This window comes from Ctenopharyngodon idella, chromosome 5, assembly GCF_019924925.1.
Source record: "Ctenopharyngodon idella isolate HZGC_01 chromosome 5, HZGC01, whole genome shotgun sequence".
NCBI classification, from domain to species: domain Eukaryota; kingdom Metazoa; phylum Chordata; class Actinopteri; order Cypriniformes; family Xenocyprididae; genus Ctenopharyngodon; species Ctenopharyngodon idella.
Window position 1 is genome coordinate 17880633 of NC_067224.1, and position 21397 is coordinate 17902029.

At 36.1% G+C, this 21397-nt stretch overlaps 2 protein-coding genes across 3 annotated transcripts in view; both read left to right on the forward strand.

The window, feature by feature from the left end:
• Nucleotides 1-21397, forward strand: part of poc5 (POC5 centriolar protein homolog (Chlamydomonas)) — a 703663-nt gene that overhangs the window by 536054 nt on the left and 146212 nt on the right. The window lies entirely within an intron of this gene.
• The window catches only part of ssbp2a (single stranded DNA binding protein 2a), a 36265-nt gene continuing 15743 nt past the window's right edge, over nt 876-21397 (forward strand). For both annotated transcript variants that reach the window (XM_051893460.1, XM_051893461.1), the window contains exons 1-4: nt 876-1075; nt 13948-14020; nt 17846-17907; nt 18576-18660. In XM_051893460.1, the coding sequence (XP_051749420.1) occupies nt 1023-1075; nt 13948-14020; nt 17846-17907; nt 18576-18660 (273 nt within the window). In that variant the 5' untranslated portion in view covers nt 876-1022. The remainder of the gene's footprint in view (nt 1076-13947; nt 14021-17845; nt 17908-18575; nt 18661-21397) is intronic.

The following is a 21397-nucleotide window of genomic DNA, read 5'->3' on the forward strand; positions in this document are numbered from 1 at the left end:
TGAGTTCACCCTACGTAACAGAAAAACTACAAAGGACTACAAAACATGGCATAAAACAGGAAATAACATAAAAGTCCACACAAGATCAGGGGAACACAATACATTATATATATATATATATATATATATATATATATATATATATATATATATATGTATGTATGTATTATTTATTTAGCCGATAAGAAATGTGACTGCTTGGTAAAGTTGTATCACACAATTCTCATACAATTACTGAAAGATGCAAAATTCTTAATCTTAATGTTTTGTTCACTAGATGGCAGCATGCTATGAGTACCATCTAGTTGAAAGTCGCTTATTTACAAGTATGTTGCAAGTTTCCATAGCCCCTAGATCAGTAAAGAATCCAGAACTGGACATAGGACAGTCACCAAACCTTAAGACCCAGAAATGGACTAATACTTATATACTGACCAACAACACCGTCATAATCTGTGTTTAAAATGATTATAGACCTTCCAGGTGAAATGCTCTGAATATAAAGGAGCTAAAATGTTCACTGGTTAGTGGCTGACCCACAGCATACTTAATTGTTATCGGTGTTGTTGTATGTCACTTGTGCAGTTATATTCTAGCACAGTCTTTCCAACTACTTCCACTGAGAAAGTGTTTAAAAAGAAACTACTTGTGATTTTAAAACGTGTGTCTTTAAAACTATATGGAATTAAGACATTTGAAGGTAAAATGTCATTAAAATTGTGTGTAGTCACACTTTCTTGGTCAGACTTTACGTCATGGTTTGGGTCAGAAATCGCGCGCCACCCCTCCGAATTCGCCGGATTACAGGGGGCGTGGCTACAATCGGAGCGAAAGGTGTTGAGTGGGCGTGGCCATTCAGGTTATTTGCTCAGACATCTAGAGAGAGAGGGAGAGAGAGAGGGCGTCTGTTCACCGCGGTCCATCCAATGGTGAGGAGCTGACTGAGTCGCTATGGTGACGAGATTGTTTCGACTGAGGCTGTGATGGGTTGACAGGTGCGTGACAGTCGCGTCTGTGCAAGCATGTACGCCAAAGGCAAGAACAGCGTGCCATCGGACAGTCAAGCTCGAGAAAAGTAAGTTATAGCCTATTGATCAGGGGGTGGAGGAGGAATTCTCGCGATCACATCTGCAGTCGCACACACACATTTGGACAGAGGAGACATGTAAGACAGCAGCTGGCGCATTTACGCTTTGCTCCTCAAGTTACGTGCTTTCTGCATTATGAGAAAATATTATTAGATCACTCAGTGAATCGTGTGGTCATGTTGTAGCCTATATGGTTATTAAGAATAATTTAGTTTCCTTCAGCGTTCTTGAGTAAATGGCAGAATCTTTCTTATGCAGCGTAATTAACTTACTCAGATAGTTTGCTTCCCTTTTCCATTGTAACTCAGTGTTTTATGTATTTTGAGTGACCTTTCCAGCTGTCCATCTGAATTCTCTTGGCTGTTTTTCCTTGTTTTAGACATTTTGACTGATTGTAAACAAAACAGGCTTGGTTGTGTGTTATGTTTGTCTTATAAGATGCTGTGCAAGAAAGTGTTTTAGCCTTAATCATAAGTATGCTCAAATCATATCACAGTAATAGCATGGACATTAACTTTTTATTTTCAACATCAAGATTTTAGGCTTAAATGTATATATTTCTACAGAAAATTGTTTGTTTTAGGTGCTTTAATCATTTATTTTGGTTTCACCATCTGTTTTAAAGTTTTCTGCTTTTTTGCTGTTCACTTTAATAATCCAGTGGTGTGATATTTTTTTTTAAAGGTACACTCAGTATTATTTTTTTCATTCACTTAAAATGAAGACATTCTGCATAAGTAATAGTGTTAGAAACATATATATATATATGGACCAACAAACAGTCCTCGCACCACAAGACAACATTAAAGGTGCTAGATAATGTGCTGAAGGTGGTGTCATTGTATTGTATGTTGGGTGTTGTCAATCCCTTAGCAAATCAGTAGCATCTAAAAGGGTTAGTTTACCCAAAAATGAAATTTCTGTCATTAATTACTCGCCCTCATGTCGTTCCAAACCCACAAGACCTTCGTTCATCTTCGGAACACAAATTAAAGATATTTTTGATGAAATCCAAGAGGTTTTTTATCTCCAATAGAAAGCAACAAAATTACTACATTCAAGGTCCAGAAAAGTAGTAAAGACATCGTTAAAATAGTCAACGTGACTACAGTGGTTCAACCTTAATGTTATGAAGCGACGAGAATACTTTTTGTGCGCAAAAACAAAACAAAAATAACAACTTTATTCAACAATTTCCTCTCTACCCTGTCATTCTCCTATGCAGCTTACATTGAAGACACATTGCAGCGCTTCCAGGATCTATGTCAGAACACCGGCTCAGTATTGGCTGACGCTGGTCACGTGAGCAGCACTACACATGCGTGTGACGCTGACGCAGGAGCCGGCCAGTAATGAGTCAGCGTTCTAACGTAGAACACGGAAGCGCTGCAATGTGTCTTTTTGCGCACAAAAAGTATTGTCAACGCTTCATAACATTAAGGTTGAACCACTGTAGTCACGCTGACTATTTTAACAATGTTTTTACTACTTTTCTGGACCTTGAGTGTGGTAATTTCATTGCTTTCTATGGGAGATTAAAAAAAAAAAAAAACCCTCGGCTTTCATCAAAAATACCTTAATTTGTGTTCTGAAGATAAACAAAGATCTTATGGGTTTTGAACGACATGAGTGTGAGTACTGAATGACAGAAATTTCATTTTTTGGGTGAACTAATCCTTATGGCTGGAATTAATTTTAATTGGCTTTAATTGCATTTAAATTACACATTGCTGTTTGATGTTTCTCTGCTGTGATGTTACACGTTGTGCCAGTGTAGACTGAGGGCCACACATATCTCTGTCTAAACTTTAATTTTAGTTTATCCTCTCTACATTTGAACAATGCAAGTTGGATGAAAAAGAAAACTTATAATGAAGGAAAACCTTGTATAGTGAATAGCAATCATAAGCATCCTGTTAACTTAGAAGTTGCTCTGATTTTAGACAGCTGTAAAGACCAGCAAATATTGATAAGTTTGTAGGCCTATCTCAGTATGAGGAGTTACATTTTCTTCTTCACTATCAGGAAGGTGATTAAAACTACCATATAAGTAGCAATTTGACCTAGATAGTCACTGCGGTTAGACTTCCATAGTTAAGTATTCTCAATAACTCTCTAGGGCTTCACTACAAATATACAAAACGTCCCAAATAACCATTTGACGGCTGCCAAAAGTGAGTAAAAATTGGCTTTGGATAGTAAATAAAATGCCAGCTGGCTTGTAACTTAATTAGGAAATGCAACATAATATATGGTTTAAATCTGACCCTCAGTGATGTAAGTGATCTGAGCCATTCAAATCAAAGACATACAAACCGTCTACTAAAGAAAACATCTGTCACAATGTGTCTTCCAACAGCTTTTAGCTCAGTGGAAAATGTACCATAGGATGTTTATCTAGGATGCCTGAAGTTTCTTTTCTTCTCCAGAACTCCATATGTGGAATACTCCTCACATTGAGCCGCCACAACAAAATAATGAAACAAAATCAGGATGGTGGTTTTTGTGACAGTTTCCATAGATAGGCCTGTCCAAGGGGGAGAAGTTCAGTAATTCAGCTATCATCGAGATTTTTTTTTTTTTTTTTTTACATTTATGCATTTGGTAGATGCTTTTATCCAAAACATTCTACACTGCATCAAAGACTATAGAATAACACAAGACACGTCACGTATTGTTTTGAATGGGAGAAAATGCAACGCGCAATATGGCGGAATAAGTCCCGCCTTCTAAATAAGAGCCAATCACCAATTGGTAAAGTAATCGCATCACTGCAGTGACCATTAGAAGCTCCGGTTCCTGTAGAAACAGTCAGACACGCACATCCGAAATGAGACACAAGAGACACACACTTAGGACTGCGCATGCGCATTAGTTTGATCCAGCCTGAAAAATACAGTTTTTTTTTTTTTTTTTTTTTTTTTTTTTTTTTTTGTCATGATTCGAGCGTTTAGAAACAAAATTTATGAGACAGTTGTTGTGATTTCATTGGTGATTTCAAATATGAAATTTAATCGAAAGTTTGTCAAACAGCTTTGGAGAATTTGATGTTTCCCCATTCAAAGAGATAGGAGCTGCACTTGCATGCCGAGAGGTATTTCAAAGATGGCTGCCGAGTGAAATGACTTGTCTTAAAGGGAACCCCTGGTATTAAGACTTGTATGGCTTAATATAACGTAAATGATGTCTCTTACTGAAATATATAGTAGAAACCCCATGAAAGATTTACATTAAAATCCATGACCCTGATGTTGCTAGCATCATGCTATTTACTGTTTGAGCACCTAGAAAACATTTTTAGTTTCATCATAGTAAAAATGTATGACCAATAAATTGTCTTAACCCAGTGACCATTGGCAGGTGTGGCCAAAAGTTCATTTTGAATCCTGCATACATATACTTTAAAATTTTGTTTCTCTAAATACTTTTACATACTTCTACTAAAAAGTTCCAGAATAGTGCTTTTAAAATATATGTTCTTTTTGTATTTTCTAATGTGGTGAAAAGTGTCATTTCTCTGTTCTGCAGTTGTATTCAGTTTGTAAGAAAATGACTGGTGTTGTCGTTCCTGCTGCTGGAACAGTTTTCCCGCAGAGTGGTTGGCCTCTGATATTTCTCTCCATCATTGATATGCAAGCGGCATCACACCGGCCCTACTGCAAGGTTAAGCAAGCGTGACGGCATGGCTTAGAAACCGGCTAGGAGTCTTTCTCTCTGTCTTTAGCCTGTGTGTTATACAGCCTTCCTTTTTTATTCACATATTACACACACACACACAGTCTGCACGGTCCTTTAGTTTTCCCTTGTGTCCTTTGACCTGTTTGAAACCCAACAAAGTTAAGCGGTTTCCCCATTATTGTCACTTTGGTCTTTTTTCTCCTGTAGTTGACTACTAGACTAAGATCTTCCGTTAAGCTTGAGTGTTTTACGTTCCTTTCCAGAGCTGCACATTTTCTCCATGCTTTCATCTGCAAGATAAGCTGGTATTTCCTGTTGTCGTGGAGAAAGGCATTGTTTCTCGAGGTGTTGTGCAGCATGCTTTGGACTAAACTCCTAAACTCCTGGTTTTCATTCAGTGTTCACATTTTTTTACCACCTATGTACCAAACACCATTTCTTCTCATCTTTAAATATTAAATCATGCATTTATAAGTTGTTGTATCTTATTTCTATATATATAAAAAAGGCTATGTTCAGTTTAATTGACACATCATGATAAAGAAGAAACCATGTCCATATTAACCTAGTAGAGCAGCTTAATTAATCCAGAATAGGCTGAGGAATGTTGCATTGTCCTGTCCACACAGGATATGAGTTTCATTCCTTGGACTTACCTAGATAGCCTTTTCCCCTCTGAAATTGTTCTGTTGTTCTTTCATAGCTCCATTTCTCTTATTTTGATTCAAAGACTAGGCAGAAGCACTGTTTTATATAATGTTTTTCCAAAACAGATTGATTTTTTTTGACACAAACTGACACAATTGTAATCAAATGAAATATTAAACAATTTTAAACTAATGACAATTCAGTCATGAACATGATTTGAATAAATGATTGAATAAATCTATAAAACTAAATTGATTTATTAAATTGATCAAAAGTAACAGTAAAGAGCTTTTCATTGTTACAAAAAGTTTTGTAATCACTGTAAATGTATCACTGTTTTCACAAAAATATTAAGCAGCACAACCGTTTTCAACATTGATAATAATAAATGTTTCTTGAGCAGCAAATCAGCATATTAGAATGGTTTCTTAAGGATCATGTGACACTGAAGACTGGAGTAATGATGCTGAAAAATCAGCTTTGACATCAAAGTAAAAATCACATTTTAGAATATATCAAAATAGATAACTGTTATTTTAAATTGCAATAATATTTTAAAAATAGAACTATTTTTAATGTATTTTTGATCATATAAATACAGCCTTCGTAAGCATAAGAGACAAAAAAAAATCTTACTGACCCCACATTTCTGAACGCTTGTATGTATGTAATGTATTATATCTTGTGCATAAATATGCATCCCTGCATTCTGCCATTGTCTGCACATCAAAGCTCAAAACCAACATAATGTGTATAAATGTACATTTTCAAAGGTTTAGTTAAAGATGTCAGGTACTGATGTTAGGTTCATGCATACTATTTTGTTGAATAAAAGCGACTTGTAATCTGTCGGCTATTTTACAAACCATGGTTGCAATCATTTTTTTCCCCTGTTATCCTCATGTCACTCTCCTTCCTCCTTTTCAGCTCTCATCATTAATCATTTATGAGTTCCTGCTTTCCTATCTCTCCTCTTCAACCCATCTCTATATTTGTCTCTTTCTCTGCACCTAATGTGTCAAACACATACCCATAGACAGATTTGTCCCAGATATACAAATGTACACACAGACAGCATCACCCTCAAACTCCATTGCTCCCCACTCTCTAATGTCTCTTGGTAAATGAATCTGTTTGCATCTAGCGAGTGTATGGCAGCCAATGAGGATGCTGTCAGTTCATCTGGAGAATGGGAAAGAACGCTGTGTTGATGGGATGAGGACGCTGCATGAGGTTAATGACACGCTCTGAGACTGTGCTCTTCTCGCCACTGTTCTGTTCTGTCATTATTATATCTCTATATCATTTCTCATAATGATTGTACAGCTAGTGTCTTGAGCTCATTTTATTATTTCTATTTTATACTTGCATGGTAGTTTTATTGAATTAGTATAAGTGCAGATGTAGTTGGTACATAAGTTATTTATTTTTTGTTTATGAGTGTGTTAATTTAACGTTTTGATCAATGGTCCTTAGCTATTAAAAACTGGCTTAAGGGTTAGTTCGCCCAAAAATAAAAATTAACCCATAATTTACTCACCTTCCAGCCATCCTAGGTGTATTTGACTTTCTTCTTTCAGTCAAACACAATCGGAGTTATATTACACAATTCCAAGCTTTATAATGGGAGTAAATAGTAACTGAGATTTTGAAGCCCCAAAAAGCACATCCATCCATCATAAAAGTAATCCATACGGCTCCTGGGGCCAGTTGTTCAAAAGTAATCTGATTGGATTTCGGCTATTGAATTGGATCAAATCATGAAAATGGGTTGTTCAAAAGGAAAAAAAGGATTCTGAAATCAGATTAGATCACAAAATCCAATCTTGGTTTTAATCTGGATAAAATCATCAAATTGTGTTGTTCAAAACTTTTTAGTAAGATTGGGATACCTTTGATCCAAAAATTCTGGATTATACTGATCCCATCAGAAGGGTGGATTTCAGGAACAAAAATTTATTAACTTTAAAACTGCTCAAAAAATACAACATTTTTATCATGTAATATATATTCAAACATATATTTTTTATTTTGCTCTTGATTAGCTTAACTGTTAAAGTAATAAATTAGAAGCAGACATTAGGCTATAGGGGTGGGACCGTTGACGGTTCGCTGTAAAAAATCGAACCCGTTCGGTTCTCCACCCACGGTTCGGCACGCGCTTGCACCGCGGTTCATCCCAAATCTGACGACGCATCTATAATATGCGTTGTTGAAAACAACGTGCAAAACAGACAGACGGATTCGGTTAATATGTTTCAGTCGATGGATATGCATTCTAGTTTCCCAATACGTTACAACACCGATGATCAAAAGAACAAGGACTAACAGTCACTCATTGTAAACAAATGTTCAATGACGTGCCGAATGCTCTATGAGCAGTCCTTTACGCCGTCATCACCCAGGTGAGATCTGAACATCTCGCATTGCTATCTGTGTTTAAACTAAACTCATTTAAACCTTGCCAATTTAAACATTCATCTGTAAGACGTGAAAGAGAACTCGCGCGCGCTTTGAGGAGATTTGTGTGTGTGTGTGTGTGTACTCATCCGAAGCGCGTACATGGAGAGCCGCGCCACAGCGCGCAAATACTCTCGCGCAAATTCTCTTTCAAGTCTTGCACCTAAACGGACAAATTCACACAAAAATTATGTCAACATGCCCATCTTAGCCAGTATCCTAACAAACATAGTAGGTTATGTCTTCAGAGAAAAACGAGACAGACAACGCATGTGTATCAGAATCAGTGTACTGGATCTTTGAATTATGTCTTAAAGGGACAGTAGTCTAATATTCCTGCTCTCTGTGTTTTAATGTTAATCGAACGACAAAGCACGAAGAAATCACTCTTGACTGAATAGCTTTTGTAACTTCAATAATGTTTCATCTTTATTTAACTATTCAAAGAAGTTTATATGCAGTGTTATTTTATATTTGATTACTTTGTTCAATTTCTGTACCTGAAAGCTGTTAGATACCTGAAAAGCCTGTAAAGCATTGTTTATTTTATTGTATCTTAGCTCTCATGTATTTATTTGTGCTGTTTCTTGTAGTTAGATTATTTGTTTTTATTTTCTTTATTTTATTTGACAATTGTCCTATTTTTTACCGAACATAGCGCACCATACCGAAACCGTGACACTAAAAACGTGATACAAACCGAACCGTGAGAAATCTGAACCGTCCCACCCCTATTAGGTTACATATTTAGCCTTTTGGTAACCTAATGTACTGTAAAGTAAAAAAGAGATTTTGGTGCCATAAAATAATCCCCAAAAAACTGTAAATATCAAACGAAAATATTATATTTGAATCAAAGTGTTTTTTTTTTTGTTTTTTTTTATCACTGTTTGTAAACTACATTGGCACAATCATAAGAGATGAACCAGTCAAAAGTTGCGAGTTATTGCAAAGTTTCTCAGGTGAATGCTACATGGAACTTTTCTGAGAGCTGAGAGAACGCAAAAACATTTAAATGTCTCCCCCCCATCTTATATTCTTTCTATCACCATCTATTACCTTTAGGGGCTCCGTAGAGCACTAGTAATCCAGATTTGGTAATCTGAAAAAAGTGTGTATCTGGATCAGGGTGATCCAATCCAATTTTGCTTTGAAAAACCAGCACAAAAGTAAGACGGATTACCTGATCCTGGATAGCAAAACATGCAATTTCCAAATCCAGATAATTCTGATCCAGATTAAACTTTTTGAACAACTGGCCTCAGGGGGTTAATAAAGACCTTCTGAAGTGAAGGGATCCGTTTTTGTAAGAAAAATATCAATATTTATAACTTTATAAACTAGAATCACTGGCTTTTATACACAAGTAGAGTTCTGGCATCTACTCTCAACTAAGCTTACTTTACTCCTACATCTACGTCATACGCCGGAACTTGACTCTCTCGTGATCGCCGGACAGACATTACTTGAAGCTAGTGATTACAGTTTATAAAGTTATAAATATGTATATTTTTCTTACAAAAACGCAACGCTTCACTTCAGAAGGCCTTTATTAACCCCTGGAGCCGTCTCTTGCTTTGTCAAACAAAAAATTAAATTAAACAAAATTCCGGCTTTTTCATTAATTCAGCTTAAAGCACAACGGAAATGATCTCTTCAATATTTGTATGTAGGTCAGCATTGTCTAATTAGTGGCGTTTAAAGAGTTAGTTCACCCAAAAAAAGAATAAGTTCTTTTGTTTTTGTTCACAAAAAAGTATTCTCGTCACTTCATAATATTAATGTTAAACCACTGCAGTCATGTCGACTGTTTTAACGATGTCTTTAGTGCCTTTCTGAACCTTGAAAGCGTTGATTATATTGCTGTCTATGGACGAGTCATATACCTCTCGGATTTCATCAAAAATATCTTAATTTGTGTTCCGAAGATGAACGGTTTTACGGGTGTGGAACGACGTGAGGGTGAGTAATTAATGACTGAATTTTCATTTTTGGGTGAACTAACCCTTTAAGGCAGGCATCATTATTATTGCCCATACTGGAATTAAACTTCATCATGTAATTTGACTGCAGGACATGAATAATAGCTCAAATTGTGTGGCTTGTTGAGAAGTGCTGTTAGTTTTTAAAGCTACTTACACCTGTCTAAGTGATATTCGCCAAACAGATGATGAAACAAAATGGAAAAAAATCTATAAGGGAAGAGGACTTTTTGACTACAAACAGTAAGCAGCTACTTCACAACTATACCCAGAAGAACCACCAAGCAATGCCTTAGCTACCATTCAGAACACCATAACAACCAATAGCAGTACCCTAGCAATCATCCACAACACCCTATAGGCCTTATGCACCAGAGAAACAAGTGTGCAGCCATCTTTAGAATTTTGTCTTTTAACTTCTGTTTTTGCGGTAGCTCTGTATATTTCTATGGCATTGCTGTTGAAGAGTAATTAACTGGTGAGGTGGATTTACTTATTGTAGAGTAATGCTGGGTACACACTACAAGATAATCGGGCTGATTTTGGGTCGATTTCTCCCCTTCCGACAATCCTAGGTAATGTCCCTATTATCTTGATGGTTCTACAGATTATCTTATCAGATTTTCCTGTGGTGTGAGGTGTGTTAAGAGTGGCTGAATCTGCTCGGAAGAATGTCGGAGGCGCCCCGATCGCGAACTGTAAATATTCAACATGTTGAATATTTATGATCAGAAATCCTGAAGTGTGGGGGAACCCAGAGGACAAACGTGTGCCCGCTATGGAGATTATGACGTGAAACGAAACAATATCCAATCAGAAAGCGAGCTGACAGAAGACAGAAGCATAACAAACGCAGTCATGGCGCAACATAAAGTTAAATGGATTTGGACAGCAGAGATGGAGGATCAGCTTGACGATTTGTGGCAACAGCACGAATATTTATACAAAGTGTCTTGTAAAACATACCAAAATCATTCCAAACACTAACAACGCACTTTCTTCCTGCATATCGTCCGTCATTTTTATTCTGAAGTCTCGAGAGATTTTGCGAGATTTCTCGTGTTCACAGTCGGACTCTGGTTGAAAATCTGTTCTTGTGTGGTGTGCTGTCATTGTCACATCATGGCACACCACACACTATAGGAGCAAAACGGTTAAATCTAGGATTTTTTGTCCTCGTGTGTGGTCTCTCACACTTTGAAAATCTTATAAGCTTTCAAAAATCTTTTAGTGTGTACCCAGCATTAACGAAAGTTATTATGAGCATTGAAATCTATGAGATGTCAGTAGACCGCAAGATTTTAAAATGACCAGTCCATTCATTAATCTGTAAGATCTTACCTTTATGCTGTGGAAATACAAACTGGAAGACAGAACACAACGAGCGCAGCACTGAAAAGGGGTGGGGCTACATAAGGTTTATAGCAGGAAAATATAAAAATTTCATCTGTGAAGTATGTCTGTGCACAATATCTTTTATTCTTAAACTCTTGAAACCTGGTTTCCTTTCCATTCCAGTTTGAAGATTTTGGATTTTGCTCATTTGGAGAAAAGGAGAGGACTGCTAGAAAGATCCTCTCTCTGTCTCTTTTCTATTCTTCATCATTAGAATATGAAAGTTTGCTGACAATCTCAGGAGAATTGATTCTCAGGAGCTCAGGACCCCCCGTCTTTCCTCCAACCTCCAAATCTCCTCCCTCAATCTCGCTTGTGTTTGATCTTGGTTTGCCAATGTTCCTAAACTCTGCTGTCGTTATTCCACTTCAGTATTTTCTTCTCTTGTACAAACACTGTCTTATACATTTTATTGAATGCTCTACATATATTTTTTATTTTTATTTTTTGTGAGTGTATGCACATTCTCTGAACATTTGGAGGTCGTTCGGTGCATCAAGTGTTATGTCTGCAGAAACAAGCAGGAGAGGGAATACTTCGTCTGCATGCATGTGAAATATAATTAGATTTGACTGTGCCTGAAATGATAAAATTTAATAGGATGCCGCTGGACTCTGCTGACTCAGGTTCACTCACACATTCATAGAGGACACTAAAAAAATTCAATATGAAAATCCTCCATACAATGAATTTTCGCCAATACAAAAAATAACCAAATGTTATCGCAGAGATATGGAACTCTTAAAAAAATCCATGGCAGATTGTAAAACTGAAAGTGAAATGGTAGACTGAAGAGTAATGGAAGACTGAACTCTCTGTGAACTCAGTGTTTGCCCAAAGTTTGTCTCGATTATGATCTCCAAACTAGGACTTGAGTTGCCTTATTAAATTCACATATGGGTTGCTTAACCATATGAGAGGATACGCAGCTAGAAGATAAGCAGAGTGCATCCAAAAATGAAAATATTCCCTTTTGTGTCAGGTTGTTCACATTTTTTTTTTCTTCATATAATGAAAGTGAATAAAAAATTGGAGTGCCAAAAATGGCAATGACAGATGACAAAATAGCACCATAACAACTAACATTAGTCCTTATAACTACATTCTTCTGAAGTCATATGATAGCTTTGTGTGAGTGAAATTAAAGTCATTATTTACTAAAAATCTTTCCCTCTGCTGTTACTCTCAAATCTCATTTGTGCAATATTGAAAATGCACATTCAGTGTTGAACATTTTCATATTTGGTGAATTAATTTCAATCTTTCAGTCTTTTTTTTTTTTAACAAAGACCTCTCATATGGCTTCAAGTAACTTGAAATTATATTGCACAGGTACTTTTATGTCATCTTTGGAGGTTAAATGGTCACCATTCACTTTCACTGTATGACAAAAGCAGTATTAACACACTGTAAACCCAAATAAGTTGGGCTAACTCAAAAAATTTGAGGTAATCAGTTATATACATTTTTTTTATGATGTTCTGAGTTTGAGTTTGTAGTACTCATGCATGTTAATTGCTCCTAACTTGAAGTACTGAGTTAGCTAACTCATACATTTCGATAGCAATTAACATAAAAGATAAAGAGCCCTATTTTAATGATCTAAGCGCATGGTTTAAAGCGCATGGCACAAGTGCACTTAGGGCGTGTCAGAATCCACTTTTGCTAGTTTAACGACGGGAAAAATGGTCTAAAAGGGTTGTCCCTATTCTCTTAATGAGTCATGGGTGTGTTTTGGGCGTAACGTGCAATAAACCAATCAGAGTCTCATCTCCCATTCCCTTTAGAGGCCAGTTGCGCTCGCGCCATGGCGGATTCACTATTTACATGGCAGAATTTGCAAGAGGAAAAACGAAATGCTTCTCTAGCGAGGAAACGGATCTGCTCATGCACGAGGTTACAGCGCGCAAGCAGACCATCTACAGGACAAGCCGGATTCCACCAAAGCATTTTTATCTTTATGCACACAACAATAATCTTTTACATTGTAATCCTTTTATTTTTAATATTTGGCATGTTTGTGTGCTGCTACGCATCCCTAAGCAGAGTGTACGTGCGTTGCGCACCTGCCTATAGGCGCATCTTACTAACGCGCTCTTTTAATAACAAAAAAAATATTGCCATTGACTATTTCAGTCTATTTCAGTTGCCTCAAAATAGGAACACGCCAACAATGCGCCAACACACTTCGTTTTCAGACCAGCACGCCCATGGACGCACAAATGGGTGCAAATGCATTTGCTATTTAAACAACGTGGTGCCGGACGTGAAAATGAGACCTGCTTCGGGCTGAAACTAGCAAAAAACACTTCCGTCGCGCCTGGCGCCGCATTGCACTGGGTGTATGATAGGGCCCAAAGCTAATTAACTTTTTTTTTTTTATTTTAAGTTCTTTCAAATAAAATCTACTAAACATCACCTTTTGTGTCTCACAAAAGAAAGTCAGTCATACAGGTATGGAACAATATGAAAATGAGTAAATGATGACTGAATTTTTATTTTTGGCTGAACTATCAAGTTAAGTTTGTTATTTTAAAGTGGGCATGATAATTATTTCTCATGAACTATTTTAGGAAACTGAACAATTGAGTTTTATTTAGCCATTGAAACAGGACCTAAGATAAAGGCATCGTGAAGGATCTCATACAGTATAAAGTAGGTTTCCTCAATATCTTCTTAATGTTCTGTCTCTGCAGGTTAGCTCTGTATGTGTATGAATATCTGCTACATGTGGGAGCTCAGAAATCAGCACAGACCTTCCTGTCGGAGGTAAGTCAACAAATATATTTTTATTTTTTGCATTTTCACTAAGATCTCTACTGTGAATAAGGTGATCAGTTTAAGATGATGTACTTTTTAGTAGATAATACTCACGGTTAGGCTTACCGTACCGGTAAACGTCTCCTATGGAACCCTCACTGTTCTCTGATTCCAGCTTAATTTAATTACACTGGATACAAAACCACACTGGCATGAGATACTGGGCAAACTGTTTCTGTTTAATAGCACTGTCTCATGGAGATACAGTGGGGGACTTTAAGCTTATTTACACAGATTCTCATAAGGACTGAGCGTTCACTTGCTCTGCTCTCTAAATGAACGTTGTTTATCTTCAGCATGAAGGTTTAGTTAGAAATAGCTGGTTTCGAAAGGCCCTTGGATGACCCAAAACAAAGAATGGACACTTTGAGACCTGTTTGTATTGCAGCCACAATTCATCAGACAGCAAGCAATATGTTTTAAATCTTTTCTGAAGGGTCTGTAACAGAGACACTCAATGTTAATGGCCTGTCATCCTCCAAACTGTGTTTGGGAAAGAGATGTTTATATCTGTGTCCACGACAGCTCACTTGCTGATGACATGATCACTGACAAGATACAATTGAACAGTAAAAGTAAATGCAGATGCAGACGAGTGTTGTAGCTCTGATTCAAGTAAATATTTGCGAATGACAGCGGATCAGATAAATACTGGAACAGAACAAAGGGAGAGGAGGGAAGACGGAATGAGACTGGCACAATCACAGAGGTAAAAACACAAAGGCTGGCCCACCACTCAGACGTGAACATCAACAAGCCAGACACTGCTGTCGTGACTCAGTCCAGCCTCTGTGACTAAGCCACCCGCCCCGTTCATTGTGGCCGGTTTCCTTTGCGACTCCTGTCTTTTGCCACCCTGCTCATGTAACCAGTTCCCGCTGGACTTGAACCCAAAAATAACCGTGGCTCTTGCAGCAATGCATTGAGATAATGTTGGGCACACCCGTGTTGTTTATGCCAGCTGTCGTCAGCGCTTTAATGTCTGTAAACCCATCTCACATGGTCAGTGACTAAAACTGATGATCTCATCGAGATGGATGCAGTTTTCTGTTCCTGTTTAGTCTTTTGAGAAAGAGTTAAGGATGAGAACTGAGAAGGATGTGCGGAAGGTTTAAGCCTAAAGTATACTTCGAATGATGAACTTTTTTATTTATACCTTTGGTATAATAAATAGTTTATTATAATACTTTTTTATAAAACAGTTAGTTCCTGTCCTTGATCCTGATTGGTCAATAGCTGTGTTTTGTTCACGATAAAACACGGCTATGACCGCTTCACCCAACGGTTCTGTGTATCACTACACGACACCCTTAGAAACCACTCTTAGCAACGTAAACTGTTCTCAATTGATATTGTTCATTGAAGCTTGCTGTATTATGTAGAAGAGTATTGTGAGAAAGAGATCGAGTGAGTGAGTTTATTACCTGCATTCAGATTTGGCATTTTCCTTCAGGTCAGTCATGTTCATAATAAAAAATCTGTTTAAATCTCTGATGTATTATCTTGTCCTTTTAACAGTTAAGGGGTTCTCCCGTGACTGACAGTGCTAGTCAAAGCATTTGTCAGTTGCGTCTTGTTCCGTGTTCACAACAGTTCAGTCTTTTCAATGTAAAAGTCTTCGCTACTGACTGACACACTCATAAAGACAGTCTTTGCTGCCATCTAATGGCCTAATAATGTAACTTATGTTGCTGTTCATGGTCAGGAACTATTTTTTTCTGGCGGAAGGAAGGCTTTTAGTAAAAGTTTACTTCATGAAAGTTGCATTGATACATATTTTTGGCTTTAATATTTGTATTGTGTGGTAACCGTTATATAATAGCAATAAAGTACTCGAGGCTAGTGCTGGAGTACTAGCATAGCCTCTCGTACCTTATTGCTTACTTATAATCATTATAATTCTGAATTATTACAATAACAGTTACGTGAAGAAAAATGTTGAAGGTAAAAACAATTGAAGGTAAATGCATAAGTGTGATGCATTAACATTAATTATATTAGTTTTATAGTAAATGTCATATGTTTAACTTTGCGTATATATTTTCTACGATTTATCACCTACAGGGCAGTGACAGAAATTAATTTTCCCTTTAATGCCCAATATTTACCCTCTTATATTGAATTCCAGGGGTATTTATTCTAACCTTATTAAAGGTATGCATCATCTCAGAGGTGGTTATGGGATTAATCGATAAACACTGTTATCAATAACTGTCACGGTTGCTAGTTGCAGCACGAAGGAGAAACGTCAGGATCTTGGTGCAGCAGCTTCTTTATTCAACAAACTAAAAACTTTACAAAAAAACACTCTGACAAAGAACTGACAAAGGAAACACAGGGCTTAAAAAGACAGCAAACAAGAGGGGCTAATAAAACTAATTAACTACATACACCTGAACAGAACTAAACCAATCAGTAACCATAAAAACAAACAGGGAGACATCGAAGGAGAACTGAACTGAACTAATTAAACAGGAAAACCCAATCTAGAAACACGGACATGAACAGAACAGAACAGATCAAAACCAAACTCTAAACATGAACAAACTCAAACGTGACATTAATACTTTTATATTGTTTTATATCATCACACAGAGGGGCATTTTTGATATTAAATTGCTAAATTTAAAGTTTATATAAGTATAAAGCTCTTATTTTAAAGTTTTACATCACATTAACTACAAACATGAGATTAATCATTAATAATCAATGTAATCTATTGACAGCCTTAAGCTACATTTGAAAACAATTTTGTATAAAAGACGCATGCTGTTTTACGCATTGTTCTCTCTAGACATTAGTCAAAGTAACTATAACAAACAGGTTAACTTAGGATAATGAAGATGTGATGGTCATATCCAATGTCCTGGCAGTGGGGTTTCTATGTTCCACTGTGTTGAGTTTCTTTGCTGCTCTTTTGAGTTTAGGCTACTACAAACAATAGCGACTGAAACTGAACGCAGTTGCTGTTGATCATGTTGGAGTTGATTGATGTTGAAAAACAGTTTGTTTTAGTGAAATTACTAAAACTAAAATGCAGAAATGAGAGGTGTCATCGGAGGAGATAGTATCTACGACCCGTGAACTGGTTGAGGCAGAAGGAGGGTGAATTTTCTGCGCTTGTCCGACCAGAACATGCCGGAAATGCTACCAAGCCAACTAATTACAGATCTTGCATACTATGCTGATGATGAAATTTGCATCATGTGCACTGTCTGTAGGCATACTCTTGCGTACATGTAAAAACCAGTGTATACTTTGGGCTATAATGGCTTAATAACTGACCTTCGCTAAGCCAAGCCTGTTAGTGACCAGTCCTACCTTAGCAAATGTAGCCATCCGCCATATTATCAGACAAGCTTTTGCTCTTTTTCTAAGTCTATGGAAGTCCTGTGTACTTGGATAGTCCTCTATTTTCCAGAAGTTATACAACATATAATAAAATGTTGCCACTTCTTTGAAAATGTCCAATTCCTTCCACTGGCATGTTCTGCCAAGTTAACAACCAAGAAGAATGGAGCTTAGCAAAGTGTCAATTGGTTAACTAAAATGAATAATGATTGAAGTCAGACTGAGTCACACTGAGACCGTTTCAAACAGATGCCAAGTTACAGTTTTATCTCTCAAATTTATTCTGGGCACCATGTTTGACTCAAAGTTCAGCTCTCCATGGCAAAATTTGCCCTTAATTATGTTTAAATCACAAAGGGAGCACAGGTCGACTTGTCACCAAATCTTTATAACTCTTCTTTTGTTCTCTGTTTAACTCGGCAGATCCGATGGGAGAAGAACATAACATTAGGAGAGCCGCCAGGGTTCTTGCACTCATGGTGGTGGTAAGAAAATCTGCTTTAGCTCTGTTTAAATGGGATTAGTGTCTGTAATTTCATGGGATCTCTAGTTGATTCTGAGGTGGAGTGTTTATATTCTGGATGTAGGCATTATGGAGATCGAAATCAGTACTTGTATTTTTTTATTTTTTTATTTGACTTATTATGTGATAAAGAATTGTGACAGAATGGTTTGATATGGATGAATAGAAATTTTAAAAGCACAGCATTTATTTGAAATAGAAATCTTTTGTAACATTATAAATGTCTATAGTGTCACTTTTGATCAATTTAATTCATCCTTACTGACTAAACGTATTAATTTCTTTCAAGCGCCAAGATGCCAAGTTTCAAATAAAAATCTTACTGACCCCAAAGTTTTGAATGGTAATGTAAATCACAGACATTCTCATCCGGATGGAATTCAGTTTCTCAGAAGATCCACAAGTTAGCTGAACGGTATATGCTTTGTAATTTATACCAATGTTGTGCAAGAAAAACAGACATTCTGATTCTGACAGGATAAAAAATTTCAAAGTACATCTGTGAAACAAACATTTCCTCAGGGAAAACTAGTCCCATCCAAATAGGGCTTTAATTAACTGATGATAGTCATTCATTCTCAGACTGCATTATTAGTCTTTTTATATTATATTGTGCATCTTTTATGGCAGTGTTTTCTGGGACCTCTACTGTGCTGCTCCTGAGAGGAGAGAAACATGTGAGCACTCAAGTGAAGCCAAAGCTTTTCATGACTATGTGAGTAAAAATACTTGTTCATTTGCAGTGAGGATAAACATGATTTTGTGCTGTAACTATGTTTTTATTGGCTGCTGCTAACCACTAATAAACCAATTAATACATTTCACTGTTTTGTACTATAAACAAAAACCAGTAGGGATCCATTGACCTATAGAACAGCACAGAGTTACAGCTGGTCCCTGAGAAGCCTTGCAGGATAATTGTGAGTGAGTGTACAGCTCATCGAAGGAGAGGTAAGGTGAGCAGGAGGGGAATGAAAAGCGGGAAGGATGATAAATTGGTGGTCCGTGCTGGAGGCATTAGCAATGATGTCATACATTTGCGGTCATCTTGGCTAGATGGAGGAGGACACCTTGACCTCTGTTCTAAAACAGAGCAATAGGGAAGAATATGAAGTGTGATTAGATTAAAGGCTTGTCTACAAGAAATAATGATCCATTTGGGTTATTTCAAAATCAGCATAATAGCCTCATTGTTCCTCTAATACCTTGATTAAAACCACATTGACTCTACCTACAAGTCAGGTGCCTGTTTATCTGCCACAAATTATATAGACCTCAGGACCACAATCACCAAGATTAACTGCTGACCAGCCACAGCTCATTACAGTAAAAGCCTCCACTTTTAGTTCATGTGTCAATCATTGGAAGTGCTACACTGATTCTCATTCATGCATGAAATTTTAAAGACATGTCGTTAAATCATAAAATCCTTTAAAGTGAGTTATGGCTACATTAGTTATATTTCCAGAGGTACTTTCATCTTAAACCTATATATATATATATATATATATATAGACTCTTAAGTATTAATATATATAGACTCTTAAGTATTTGCCTATTAAAATCCAAACAGCGACTTTTTTTTGGCCGGGCAGTATATATATATATATATATATATATACTGCACTTGTACACTTGACTACATCAGACTACAGTTACTTTTTTTATATATATATATATATATATATATATATGCAGAGCTGGCAGTAAGTTGTTCACAATTCATTGATTGTCCTAATTTTTCATTTTTTAACGTTTATATTTTTTTCATAATAAACCTGCCGCTTATATACATTCGTGTTTTTCCGGCAGTGAGGGGGAAATATAGATGAATATATATGAAATAATAATATAATAATAATAATAATAATAATATATGAAATATAGATGAAATATTTGATGTAGCAGTGATATTGCTGTGAATTTCATGTTTTTCAATTTGTTTTTGTAATGTTGCTGTTTTCTAAATGTACTTAATTTTAAGTAAATATGTTTTAAAATCATAAGATGTGATTTTGTTTTATTTAGTGTTACTATCAGCAAACACTAACAGGTACATTAGTGTTAGTATTCTGAAGTATTAACTGTCCATACATTGCACTTTAAAAAGAATCTGTTGAGGCTCTTGTTGGTGAATAGAATATATTTTTTGGAATATATTTTTTCTTTGTATCTGTCAAAATAGTACAAGATTATCCTACAATATATGTGACATCAAATAACGTTACCAACGTTACGTTACCAAAAATGTGTAATCTAAGAGATTATATTACTGATTACAAATTTAGTCATGTAATTTGAAATTAGTAACTAATTACAATTCCTGAGTAATCTACCCAGCTCTATATAACGGATTACATGTAATCTGGATTACGTAATCAGATTCCAAAAATCAAGTACTTGTAATTAGAGTAAACTACTTTTTAAAATACTTGTAATCAGACTACAGTTACTTTTATTTATATATATATATATATATATATATATATATAGGTAACACACACACACATGTATATATATTATTATTATTATTATTGTACTCACATCATTTACATTTATTATTTATCATATTTTCAACTTGCAAAATTGTGGTCTCTATATTTATGTGCTTTTAACCATTAAAACAGTAATGATTTTACATAACACAAATTGTAATATTCTCACTTAATATACAAATCCAAAATGCGAAGTAATTAAATCCTGATGAATGATCTAGTGACTCAACCCGCATTGATTTCCATTGTTTAACTGCTATTTTTAGCGTGGAAATATTGTCTGCTGCGCTGTAAGTGCTTTTCAAATTATTCTCTCCTGCCTAAACGAGCACATTCCATTTCCCTGGCAATCATAAACACACTCTATTTTTACCCACTCTCCCTCATTGTGTGTGGCCCCCCCCAACAAAAAAAAAAAAAAAAAAAAAAGAGAAAAGAAAAGAAAAGAAAAAACAGCAGACAATGACTGGTACTTTGTTGCCTTTCTGTCATTTTACGCAAATGGAATGAATCCTGAAACACTGGAGATCAGTTAGATTTTTGTCAGTGTTATTTTTACCTAGTAGGTCTACACTTTGCATGACCCTTTCCTTCAGTTGCTCCAACACTCAGCTTTCAGAGTCACCTGTCAGCAGAGGAATAGTTCATCTATTAGTTCCAACGAAAATAGTCTTACATCTTAGTTTTCTAATAAATGACACACAATTTTATCATTGCATTACATATCGTAAAACATAACATGAAGCTTTATGTTTCCTGTATTCTTTCTATCATTGATATTCATTGTTGCCAGTGCTTAAATATATTTTAAGAATCAGCATAATTTTTTACCCTTTAAATGAACAATCTCAATGCTCTTCTCAACTGAGTAAATCAAATCATAATACATTTATACAACAGTTAGTGATAACTGTTTAGGCTAAGTACACAGTGAAGTAAGCTACTAAACCATGTTCT